General features: G+C 47.0%; 1 protein-coding gene across 13 annotated transcripts in view; it reads left to right on the forward strand.

Annotated features, from left to right (window-relative positions):
- The window catches only part of LOC144603593 (F-actin-monooxygenase MICAL3-like), a 201,670-nt gene that overhangs the window by 158,591 nt on the left and 29,666 nt on the right, over positions 1-13,413 (forward strand). For all 13 annotated transcript variants that reach the window (XM_078417027.1, XM_078417030.1, XM_078417036.1 and 10 more), the window contains 3 exons: positions 1,513-1,601; positions 2,660-4,343; positions 7,429-7,523. In XM_078417027.1, the coding sequence (XP_078273153.1) occupies positions 1,513-1,601; positions 2,660-4,343; positions 7,429-7,523 (1,868 nt within the window). The remainder of the gene's footprint in view (positions 1-1,512; positions 1,602-2,659; positions 4,344-7,428; positions 7,524-13,413) is intronic.

The raw sequence follows: 13,413 nt of genomic DNA on the forward strand, positions 1-13,413 counted from the left end.
AGTGTCCAATAAAATACTTTGGGTACGGAAAGAGTGGGGGAAGACGGTAAAGGTATAATTTAGGTATCATCAGAACTGATGCCCAAGTGCTGGCTGGCATGGAGTCACGTCATGCCCCTGACAGATATCAACCTGCTCCTCAGGAAGTTTCAACCAGACCAACCCACCAAGAACCTGCCATCAAATCTCATCAAGCTCCCTTTGAGATCTCATCAAAATTCCTCTGGCACTGAAAGAATTGTTACAGCACATGGGGAAGCATTTTGCCAATTAAGTCATTGCCAGGCTCTTCTAAAGCATTTCCATTCCTCTGTGGTGCCAGCATTCCTCACCCAAATCTTGACCCAATTGTTAATGGTGTGAGGAAAAAGTCATGGACTGTGTAAGAGATGGTTTGATCAGATTAGTATGTTGAGAAGCCAATGAGTTTAGTTTACTTTAGCTTCGATATACACCACAGAAACAGGCCCTTCGGCCTACCAAGTCTGCGCCGGCCAGCGATCCCTGCACACTAACACTATCCGACACTGAGGACAATTTACATTTATACCAAACCAATTAGCCTACAAACCTGTAAGTCTTTGGAGTGTGGGAGGAAACCGGAACTTCCTGTGGAAAACACATGCAGGTCATGGGGAGAATGTACAAACACCGTACAGACGGCATCCATAGTCAGGATTGAACCCGGGTCTCTGGCGCTGTAAGGCAACAACTCTACCGCTGCGCCACCGTGCAACCTTTGAGGGAACAAGATATTTTAGATCTAGTGTTGTGCAATGAGAAAGGATTCATTGATGATCTGGTGGTTAAAGACTCGTTAGGGTGAGAAAATTTAATTTTATTTAAAGATTGACTATTATATAGTTTAATCTGAAACCAGATAGTTAAAGCTGAACAAAGCAAAATATTAATTAATGAGGTGTGAGTTGTCCTCAGTAGATTGGAGAACTAGGTTAAAAGGTGTGACCAACAATGAATAACTTTTAAAGAATTAATACCTGGTTTACAAGAAATCCATATCCCTTTGGAGACAAATAATGCATCTAGAAATATTATCCATACATGGCTACCAAGGGAGGTTAATGATAGCATTGGACCAAAGAGAAAGTTTTATAATGTTGCCAAGAAAAACAGTGGTTCTGCCGTTCATGAAAAAAAATCAATTCAGCACAGAAATAGTCTGGGCTGAAACAGCCTGTTAAAGCTTCAATGGATATGTAAAAAGGAACAAACTAGCTAGAGAAAGATAATGTGGGACCCTCAAAGGCTGAGACAGAAGGAATTATGGCAAGAAAATGGTGATAGAGATTCCTGTCTCTCAATCTTCACACCTTGACTGGAAGTTAAAACTGAGCAAGTGACTGCAGATGGATTTTAAATGGGTAATAGGAGAGGTGCATCAACTGGCGAAAGACAAGAATTTAAAAAGGGACAAGGTGCAGCAAATAGACAGTGATGTGAGGTTACTGCATTTTTCTAAACTAATATGATATGTCCATCTGATATGTTTAGATGGATCCATACCAACTCACCAAGTGCTTTCAGGGAGTAGAGCAGATCTTCGGGCACCTTCTGTCAACTCTAGGAGAGAACAACCAGAGGTACAGTAAACACGCCTGTGGTGCTTTGGGTAATCTGCCTTGGAAGGGAGCTCTGCGTGATATGGGTGATCTTGCCAGCTGGGGGTTTGTGGAAGATTTGGCGAGGATTGGGTATGTTGATAATGTGGCCAGGGATGAGGCTTTGGGAGGGAGATCTGGTTAAGTATGGGTCTCTAGGTGATCTGGTTAGGTGTGGGTCACTGGGTTTCTGGTTAGGTGTGGGGATCTGGGTGTCTGGTTAGGGTACGGGTCACTGCGGTTCTGGTTATAGACAATAGGCAATAGGTGCAGGAGGAGGCCATTCGGCCCTTCGAGCCAGCACCGCCATTCAATGTGATCATGGCTGATCATTCTCAATCAGTACCCCGTTCCTGCCTTCTCCCCATACCCCCTGACTCCGCAATCCTTAAGAGCTCTATCTAGCTCTCTCTTGAATGCATTCAGAGAATTGGCCTCCGCTGCCTTCTGAGGCAGAGAATTCCACAGATTTACAACTCTCTGACTGAAAAAGTTTTTCCTCATCTCAGTTCTAAATGGCCTACCCCTTATTCTTAAACTGTGGCCCCTTGTTCTGGACCCCCCCCCAACATTGGGAACATGTTTCCTGCCTCTTAACGTGTCCAACCCCTTAATAATGGTTAGGGTACGGGTGACTGGGTTTCTGGTTAGGTGTGGGGATCTGGGTGATCTCGAATGATTCTTCTGGCTTCCATGACATGTCTGTTGTACATGGAGTTGATTTGGAAGATTCTCCAAATGGCACTCAGTGACCCCACAGCTCAACATCATTGCAGTCAGAAAGACAGGTTCACCCTTACTGCAGACTTGCTGAGGGCACAGCATATGCATTTGAGTCTGCATCCAACTGGATGAAGAGAGGCTCTCCGCGTCACACCGTAGCTGCAGTAAACTTGCCGCCTTCCCTGTTGTACCCTCAGGAAACTCGGGCCACTTTGGTGGAAAGGAAGGGGCAATTTCTGGCCACCCGTCTGTGCATTCATAACTAGTCCGTGCGCTGTGTGAGTTTAAAATATCTAATTTATTTTCCCTTCAAACAGATCGATAAGCACAGTCCTTCCACGAAACCGTTTTCATCAGAAGGAAGAGGTGAACAATCGCAGGAAAAGCCCAGCTCTCTTTCCACCCTCTCTCCGGAACGGCAGCAGCCTCTGTTCTTCCCAGAAATCTCTTCGCCCTATTCGCCTGTGAAATCGCAGCCAGCAGCCAGCCCTCCTGCCATCTGCTGCCAGCCCCTGACATCGCCCCCAGCAGGCAGCCCCGTCACTGCCAAGTCTCCGGTGAAGTCCCAGCCACTCTCCCTGGTCCAGACCTCCACCCCCATCACCGAGCCCGGAAGGGAGTGGCCACGGGGCGGAGGGATCAAGGCAAAGAGCCCTCTGCAGGGGGTGGACAAACCGGCCAGGAAAGACCCCGTGGACGAGTTCTGGCTGAGGAGCAATGAGATGAGGAGAAATCTGGGAGTCAGTGCTCTGGAGAGAACCAGTGGCTCGGAAACCAGCTTCACCTTGTCCACCACCGGGTCGGCATCCCCTCAGTCCTTCACGCCGGAGGAGATGTTCGACGAGAGCACGTCCAGCCCTCAGCCGCGCTCGGGGACACCTAACGCACCGGGGACGCCCAACTCCCAACACATGGTGGGAGGGCAGCTGGTTCCATCCACCACCCTCAGCCCACCCATCGGGCTGGAGCCCAAGAGCTCAGACAGTGGGCAAAGGGACCTGAGCAGCACCTCGGGGCTGGGCCTGAACGGGAGTATGAGCAACACCAGGACCGCTGCCAGTGAGAGCCTCAACAACTCGGACACCATGTTAACACCTCCCTCCAGCCCGCCCCCACCGCCCCCTGCTGGCGAGGAGCCCGCCACCCTCCGTCGGAAGAAGCAGCAGGGCCCCAGGCCTCGGCCTGCCGAGCAAGGCCCTGCTGCCCGGCCCGGTGACCAGCCCGCCTCAGGCCCGCAGTCGGCTGGCGTGAGGAAGTCGCTGGTGGAGAGCCTGGACGAGATTCCCTTTGCGGACGACGTGGAGGACACGTACGATGACCGGACGCCCGACACCAGCATCCAGGAGCGGTTCTACACGCCGGCCGGCAGCCTGGAGAAACCTGGGCAGCTGCACCTGGCCCCTGCCAAAGACACGCCGCCCCCGAATGGGAAACGGCGGCCCCTCACACAGATCTCCCCCGAGGCCAAGGAGATCGCCAAAGAGAGAATGAGGGCCCGCGAGAAGTCAGTCAAGAGCCAGGCTCTCCGAGACGCCATGGCCAAGGAGCTGAGGAAGATGAAGGAAATGGAAGCGGCGGAAGGGACCCCAGCCCGTCCTCCGATAGCCCAGGAGGCCGAGGCACCGGCTCCCCTCACCGCCACGTTAATCGATGGGGACCAGCCACAGCAGGAGGCGGTGGTGGAGAAGCCGCTGCCTGCACCGGCACAGGATCTCAGTCTGGAAGGATCAGGAGCCTCCTCCGAGGGGTCTGCCGGCAAGAACAAGAAGAGAACCTCCCTCTTCTCCCCCCGCAAGAGCAAAAAGGAGAAGAAGGCCAAGACTGAGAGCAGCCTAACCGAGGAGAGCACCAAGCCCAGGTCCATCTGGAAGTCCGTCTTCTCCAGTTACCGGAGGGACAGAAAGAAGAAGGAGGAGAAGGCGTGCCCCAGCACCCCGTCCAGCGGCAACACCGCCAACTCCGGCACCGGGCGCAACACTGACATCCTCCGCACCGCAGTCGGTAGGATACGGATATGCACTGCCCAACACACCGCGCACTTACCGTTAAACTGCCCAACACACCACCCACTCACCCTCAAACACTGGCTAACACACCACACTCACCCTCAAACACTGGCCCCTAACACAGCACACACTCACCCTCAAACACTGGCCCCTAACACACCGCCCACTCACCCTCAAACACTGGCCCCTAACACACCACACACATCCTGAAACACTGGCCCCTAACACACCACACTCACCCTCAAACACTGGCCCCTAACACAGCACACACTCACCCTCAAACACTGGCCCCTAACACACCGCCCACTCACCCTCAAACACTGGCCCCTAACACACCACACTCACCCTGAAACACTGGCTAACACATCACACACTCACCCTGAAACACTGGCTAACACACCACACACTCACCCTCAAACACTGGCCCCTAACACAGCACACACTCACCCTGAAACACTGGCCAACACACCACACTCACCCTCAAACACTGGCCCACACACCACACTCACCCTCAAACACTGGCCCCTAACACACCACACACTCACCCTGAAACACTGGCCAACACACCACACTCACCCTGAAACACTGGCCCCTAACATAGCACACTCACCCTGAAACACTACCCAACACTCCACACTCACCCTCAAACACTGGCCCCTAACGCACCACACTCACCCTGATACACTAGCCCACACACCACACTCACCCTGAAACACTGGCTACGAACACAGCACACCCTCACCCTGAAACACTGCCCAATACACCCTGAAACACTGGCCAACACACCACACTCACTCTGATACACTAGCCCACACGCCACACTCACCCTGAAACACTGGCCCCTAACACAGCACACTCACCCTGAAACACTGCCCAACACACCACACTCACCCTGAAACACTGCCCAACACACCACACTCACCCTGAAACACTGCCCAACACACCACACTCACCCTGAAACACTGCCCACACACTCACCCTGATACACTAGCCCATAAACCACACTCACCCTGAAACACTGGCCACACACCCCACTCACCCTCAAACATTGCCTGCACATCACACTCACCCACAAACACTGCTCCCAGCATAATGCCGTCTCACTTCCTCAAGCCTCCACTGCCCTCATCCACCTCCAATATCCTCACTCTCCCTCTCTGCCTCCAATACCCTCACACTTCTCTACACCTCCAATGCCCTCACATTTTTGTTTCTTGGGGTGGGAAGTGATCAACATATAGCACTCTATGCCCAGCTATTGCCGTGTTTGACCCTCACAAGTACAAATCATTTAATCACAGTGCAATAAACAAAGCATTTTTTTTGCTTAGCTCTGGAAAAACTCCACCAGAAACAGCCATCAACTGTTCCCCTTCGCTTACTCCCACTTACTGAGCTTACTTCACATCCAGCAATAGTCTTCATTAAACTCCATGGACTTTCAATTTTCTGATAAGCCTGCCAGATGGCAAATACATTGAATGCATTTCCATCCACAGTGACTTTTCCTGTTTCCATCCTCAAAAGTTTAAATTAAATTAGTTGGACCCAGCCTTCACTTCACATGCTGACTACCTGTGATTAATCGTATCCACCTTAATGACATTTAATGCTGTTCTGCTAATTTTTCCAATGATGTCAAGTCAAGTCAAGTCAAATTTATTTGTCACATACACATACTCGATGTGCAGTGAAATGAAAGTGGCAATGCCTGCGGGTTGTGCACATTCTGGCAACTAATTTTTCTGTGTAACCCTCTTCCACCTTTTTGAGCAACAGCACATTCTTCAATGTGCCATTACTGTGTGGGGAGTGAGATGTGTTGAAACAATCTCGAGCCCTTTCTTAGTCACTGTTCCTGGGCCAGGGGGTAGCATTACAAGACACTTTCTCTGGGCACATTGTTGTACCAGAGTTGGGGACATTTACTTCATCTCTGAGTGTTATGTATCAATATAAAACATCGAACAGTGCAGCAAACAAATGTCATGGTAAACTAATCTCTTCTGCCTGAACATGATCCATATCCCTCCATTCCCTTCATATGTATGTGCTGAATCAAAGCCTCTTAAAAGCATCAGGCCCCCACTACTCTCTATGTAAAAAAAAACTTTTAAAAAGCTATGCCCTTAAATGCCTTTGACATTTCCTCCCTCTGAAAAGTCTTCTGACTGTATACCTGATTATGCTTCTCGTAATGTTATCCACTTCTAAGTCTTCCCCCAGCTCTGAAGCTCGAGAAAAAACCATCTAAGCTTGGCCAACCTCTCGTTATACCAAATACTCTCTAAACCAGGCAACATTCTGGTTAAAAAAAGGCACCAAGTGCTGGCATAACTGCAGGACATTCTGGTCAATCTTTTTCTGCGCACTCTCCAAAATCTCCACATCCTTCCTGTAATGGGGCCTTGAACTGCACACAATACACCAAATGTGGCCTGACCATCGTCCTAAAAAGCTGCAACATGACTTCCTAACTCTTATACTCATTGTCCAAGCATACCATCTGAAGAAGGGTCTTGACCCAAAATGTCACCCATTCCTTCCCTCCGTTTGAGTTACTCCAGCATTTTGTGTCTATCTTCGGTTTAAACCAGCATCTGCAGTTCCTTCCTACACATACCATGTGCCTTCTTTGACAATCTATCTGCCTGTGTTGCCACTTTCAGGGTGCTATGGTCTTGGATCCCAAGTTCTTTCTGTGCATCGATGTTGTAAGGATCTTGCCATTGTATAAATGAGATGGGGACTATGTACAAGAGCCTTCCCTAAATACTATCATAATCAAGGGTGGTGATCTACATGGGGTTTCTAACATACCATCATAGTAGAACTGAGGAGTTTGGGCGAGTAAATGCTGCATGACGGCTCTCACTCTGGGCTCTGGGAATGCAAGATATGCAGGATATTTGGACACTATCACTGTGTGGGATGTGGAGATCCAAGACATTTTGCCACTGCCAAACCCGTGAGCTCCTTTAGTTCCATCACTCCAAAGGACTGGGTGTCCTGGCCTTGTGTGGACCTTCATTGTTCAACCTATTTCAGGGACACGGTTCTCATGTGGTTGTTTGTTGCAGGACTCCAACTCCGTCAACACCTGAGTTTCTCGGAGGACTCGGACTTGTCAAGTGACGATATACTTGAGAGGACCTCACAGCGGTCCAGGCGAGAGGTACCCAGGCACTGTTTTTTGTGTGGGTGTGTGTGCATGTGTGTGCGTGTGCATGTGTGTGAGTGCGTGCGTGCACACTGCGTGCCACATGGGTTATCCATTAGGCTTCTGGGTCTGTGCTGAGCTAGGCTCGGCCAGTTAAAGTGGGATGGAATCTGTAAATATATTGGGGAGAAGAAGGTCAGTCAGGGATCTCACACTGGTGAAGATTGACTAAGGATTGTTTTCAAAGCAGTTAGAGTCAGATGTAGGATTGTGCCTGGTCTTCTCATTGGGATTGTAAATGGGATCAGGATTGGGTATCGAAGTGTAATTACGATTGCGTTCAAGTCGAGGATTGTCTTGGATACAGATGTACAGGATTCAAGTGTGTTGTATTTGAGGAGTCCAAGTGCACAGGGATAGAAGGGTCCAAATAAACGTGCACCTGGGTAGTGAAATAAATCGATCCATGAGCTCAGAGATAGAATTAGAATAGAAATAGAATTATCCCTGAGATAGAATTATCTCTGTTGGCGGTAGAAAAGGTGTGCGAGTGGACTTAGCTTCAAGTACACTGGGGGAAAGGGGTCCAAGTGTACGGGTGGAAGGGGCCAAGGCGATAGTCAAACTGCACCGTGGTAAATACAACCATGTTCAATTGTAGGGTGTTAAAGGGAATGGAGCGGACAGGATCTAAGTGTACTTCAATCAATGTCTACAGCAGTGCAGGAGAACTGTACAGGAGTGGATACATTCAACTGAACAGGTGATAGAGAGGTCTATCTGCACAGTTTCAGAAACACCAAAATATACTGGGTTAGGGTGTTAGGACACAATGGATTGGTTGGTGAGTGTGAGGACACGATGGATTGGTTGGTGAGCATGAGAGCACATTAGTATTGATTGGTTGGTGAGTGTGAGGATACGATGGTTTGGTTGGTGAGCATGAGAGCACATTAGTATTGATTGGTTGGTGAGCATGAGAGCACATTAGTATTGATTGGTTGGTGAGCCTCAATATGAAGGCACAATGTGTTTTTTCTACTTCTACATCATGGTGTGAGTTTGTCTTTGTTACTCTGATCTGTTTTCCATCTGTTTCCTTTCTAAGTTGTTTTATTTTTCTTCCTTCTTGAGACTGTCTATGTTCCTCATGCTCTGGCATTCAGGAGATCATACACGTTGAAGGTAGAGTGCTGTACACTGATGCTGAGTGGCTGTAATGCAGGCAACACTGTGAATCAATGGTTTACTTCCACAGACGGAGAAGGGAGAGCACTTCCCATGGATGAATAGTGTGGGTTTGAGGGTGTGTGGCCCCATTAGTGTTAATTGGAGATGGAAAGAAGGCAGTTTCATCCTGCGCTGTGAAGGGGAGTAGATTCCATCTGTTTGGGGTGGGGGGATAATTTCATGCAGATAGAGCTCTAGGGGCTAGTGGAAACAAGGAATATGAGGAGAAGGCCTGGTCACTGATTGTGGAAGATCAGCCATGAATACAATGAATGGCGGTGCTGGCTCGAAGAGCCAAATGGCCTCCTCCTGCACCTATTGTCTATGTTTCTATGAGATGGACATTTCAGTGCCTACAAGGACTGGGAGCAATGTAATTTCACATCCTTCTCAGGCTCCTAGGTTGTGAGGTTTGAATATTCTTCCATTTACATGTCCTCAGACCTGCATCACCTATTCCATCAAATCATTGGTCAAATATTTTATTCCCTATCAGTTTATCCTTTTCTGTAGCTCAGCTCCAAGGCAGTGTTGTCCTTGTCTTCTTACAGATGTTACTCACTGTCTGCCCCACTGCTGTACTGATTCACGGAACGGAGACCATTTAGTCCATCGAGTCCATATTGACTCATTGGAATAGCAATCCAGCCTGTCCCACTGCCCCGCCCTTTCTCCATAGCCCTGCAAATTCTCTCCGGCATTTACCTGCTGCCCTTTGCAACCTACAATTGATTTTGCCGCTACTACTGTGCCTGGTGGTGCATTCCAGACCCAACTGCTTGATGTGGAAAAACATCATTTCCTCGCATCAATAGACAATAGACAATAGGTCCAGGAGTAGGCCATTCCGCCCTTCGAGCCAGCACCGCCATTCACCATGATCATGGCTGATCATCCACTTTTGGTTCTTTTACCAAGCACCTTAATTCTATAACACCAGTTCTCATGACAACAATTCTTGTCCCTCTGCTCTGTCAATTCCTTTCAGTTCCAAATACTTCTATCAGATATCCTAACCAGCTCATTTGTTTCAAGAGGAACAATCCTTGTTTCTTCAGGCGGTTTACATCACCAAAGTACTTTCTCTTTGGATTCAAAAACCTTCACATCACTCCTCAAAGCTTGGACCCAGAACTGACACGGTATCCCGAATCAGTGTTGATAAAAGTGCCCCCCCCCCTTGACTATATATTCCCCCTTCTCATCCACTAAATGTAGCACTTCACATTTCTCTGTATTATATTTCATTGAATTCCTTGCCTCTAGTTACAAAGTTCAAAATCCCGTTTCCTTTTTGCAACTGCTTTCTTAACCTGACCTGCCATTTTCAACCAACTAAGCACATAGACCCACAGATCTCTCTCTTGTACTCATCTTTGAATTGTGCCTTTGAGTTTATATTCCCATTTCTCATCCTCCCCACAAACTGTAATACTTCATCTCTCACCGGTATTACAAGTCATCTGTCATCTATCTACCTGTTCATTCCACCTGGAATGCTTGCAGCTCTTTCAAGTCTGTTACAAAACTTCTCGCAGTTCATTACAATTTTTTGTGTTATGTGTCATCTGCAAATATGAAATTGTTCCTGTCGTTAATATAACCTGTCGTTAATATATAAAAAATAAATGCAATGGTTCTTGAATGGACTGCTGGAGAACTCCACTCTACACGTCCTACCAGTGTAGAGAACTCCACTCTACACGTCCTACCAGTGTAGAGAACTCCACTCTATACTTCCTACCACTGGAGAAACCCTTTTCACTGCCACTCCATCTGCTTTTGCTTTACTTTGCCGATTCTTTATCCACGCTGCAATAGCCCCTTTTTCCTGTGTCCTACAATCTTGTTGACAAGTTTATTTGGTGACACTTAACAAATTCCTTTTAGATATCCCTACAGACTTCGTCTATCCCACTTTCCTCATCAACCATCTCTGTTACTACATCAAAGACTGTAGCAAGTTAATTGGACATAATTTGATTGTAACAAATTTATGCTGACTTTCTCTAATCAATCCACGTGTCCAAATGACTGATAATTCTCTCCCAGCTTAATATTTTTTTGGCTTAATATTACCGAGTTTAAAGTAACAGATGTTATAGTTACCGGCCTGAACCTATGGATGTTGGGATGATCATGGTTAGGATTTCTGCAATTTCTCCCCTTATTTCCTGAAGTAACCTAGGAAGCATTCCATCTGTTCCAGGTGATTTATCCATCCCAGTCAACCAGTCTTTCCATTACCTCCTTCGTGTCAATTTTGAACCTGTCCAGAATTTCAATAACTTCATTCTGTGTGACAACTTTAGCAACATATTTTACCATGGTGAACCCTGACATAAAGTTCTTAGTAGGTCAGCCACATCTTGTGCCTCGATGAGTCAGCTTATTTTCAGCCTGTCCAGAATTTCAATAATTACTTTCTGTGTGACAACTTCAGCAACATATTTTACCCATGGTGAACCCTGACATAAAGTTCTTAGTACCTTAGCCATATGTGCCTCAATGAGTAAGCTTATTTTCTGATCTTTGACCTGCACCAGCTACCCCCATATGATTCATTTTTGCCACAAGCCTTTTGAAGACTTGTCATTTCTCTTGTACATACTGTATGCTGCCAATCTTTTCTTGCGCTCGCCATTTGTTCCCCATTTCCTTTTTTACTTCCCCTGAACTTCCTGCAATACGTTTGTTTTATACGGCTACCAACTGCTATAAGATCATAAGTCACAGGACCAGAATTAGGCCATCCGTCTCATTGAGTCTCCTCTGCTGTTCAATCTTGGCTGATCTATCTTTCCCTCTCAACCCTGTTCTCCTGCCTTTTCCCAATTACCCTTAACACCCTGACTAATTAAGAATCTGTCAATCTCCACCATAAAAATACCCAGTCACTTAACCTCCACAGCCGTCTGACAATGAATTCCACAGATTCACCACCCTCTGTCCAAATAAATTCCTCCTTCTCTCCTTCCCAAAGGTACATCCATCCTGCTATTTACTTCTTCAAAGAATTCTAAAAGATTTGTCAGGCAAGACCTTCCCTTCACAAAGCCATGCTGACTTTGGCCTATTTTTATCATGTGCTTCTAAGTACTCAGAAAGTTCATCCTTTATAATGGATTCTAAAATCTTACCAACCACTGAAGTCAGGCTAACTGGCCAATTGTTTTCTCTCTTTTGCTTTGCTCCCTACTTGAATAGTGGAGTAACATTTGCAATTTTCCAATCCTCTGGAACCAACCCTGTCTCAAGTGATTCTTGAAAGATCACCACTAATGCCTCCACAATCTCTAAAGCTACCTCTTTCATAACCCTGGGGTATAGTCACAATAGACAATAGGTGCAGGAGTAGGCCATTCAGCCCTTCGAGCCAGCACCGCCATTCAATGCGATCATGGCTGATCACTCTCAATCAGTACTCCGTTCCTGCCTTCTCCCCATACCCCCTCACTCCGCTATCCTTAAGAGCTCTATCCAGCTCTCTCTTGAAAGCATCCAATGAACTGGCCTCCACTGCCTTCTGAGGCAGAGAATTCCACACCTTCACCACTCTCTGACTGAAAAAGTTCTTCCTCATCTCCGTTCTAAATAGCCTACCCCTTATTCTTAAACTGTGGCCCCTTGTTCTGGACTCCCCCAACATTGGGAACATGTTTCCTGCCTCTAATGTGTCCAATCCCCTAATTATCTTATATGTTTCAATAAGATCCCCCCCTCATCCTTCTGATCCAGGTGACTTATTCCACCTTCAGACCTTTCAGCTTCCCAAGCACATTCTCCTTAGTAATAGTCACTCCACTAACCTCTGCCCCCTGACTTTCTTTATTTCAGGCACTTTGCTGGTGTCTTCCACTTTGAAAACTGATGCAAAAAACGTATTTAATTCATCTGCTATTTCTTTATTCCCCATTATCACTTCTCCAGCGGTCCAATATCCATTCTTGCCTCTCTCTTACTCTTTATATATCTAAAGAAACATTTGCTGTCTTCTTTTATATTATTGGCTAGCTTACCTTCATATTTAATCTTTTCTCCCTGTATTGCCTTTTTAGTCACCTTCTGTTGATTTTTAAAAGCTGCCCAATCCTCTAGCCTCCCACTAAATCTTTGCAGTATTATTATATGCCTTCTCTTTTAGTTTTATGTTGTCATTGACTTCCCTTGTCAGCCACAGTCACCTCATTCTCCCCTGAGAATCTTTCTTCCTCTTTGGGATGAAAAGATCCTGCGTCTTCCAAATTATTCCCAGAAACACCTGCCATTGCCGATCCCCCGTCATTCCTGCTAGGGTCCCGTTCCAGTCAACTTTAGCCACCTCCTCCCTCCTGTCTCTGTAGTCACCGTTACTATAATACCGACACGTCCAATTTTATCTTCCCCCTCTCAAACTGCAGGGTGAATTTTAACATATTATGGTCACTACCTTCTAGGGTTTCCTGTACCTTAAGCTCTCTAATCACTTCCAGTTCATTACTCAATACCAAATCCAGAATTGCCTTTTCCCTAGAGGGCTTGACTACAAGCTGCTCTAAGAACCCATCTCGTAGGCACTCTACAAATTCCTTCTCTTGGGATCCAGTACCAACCTGATTTTCCCAGTCTACCTGCATATTGAAATTTCCCTATGACCACTGTAACACTGGCTTCCTTACATGCTGATTGTATCTCC

Source organism: Rhinoraja longicauda, chromosome 20 (assembly GCF_053455715.1).
Source record: "Rhinoraja longicauda isolate Sanriku21f chromosome 20, sRhiLon1.1, whole genome shotgun sequence".
Lineage (NCBI taxonomy): Eukaryota > Metazoa > Chordata > Chondrichthyes > Rajiformes > Arhynchobatidae > Rhinoraja > Rhinoraja longicauda.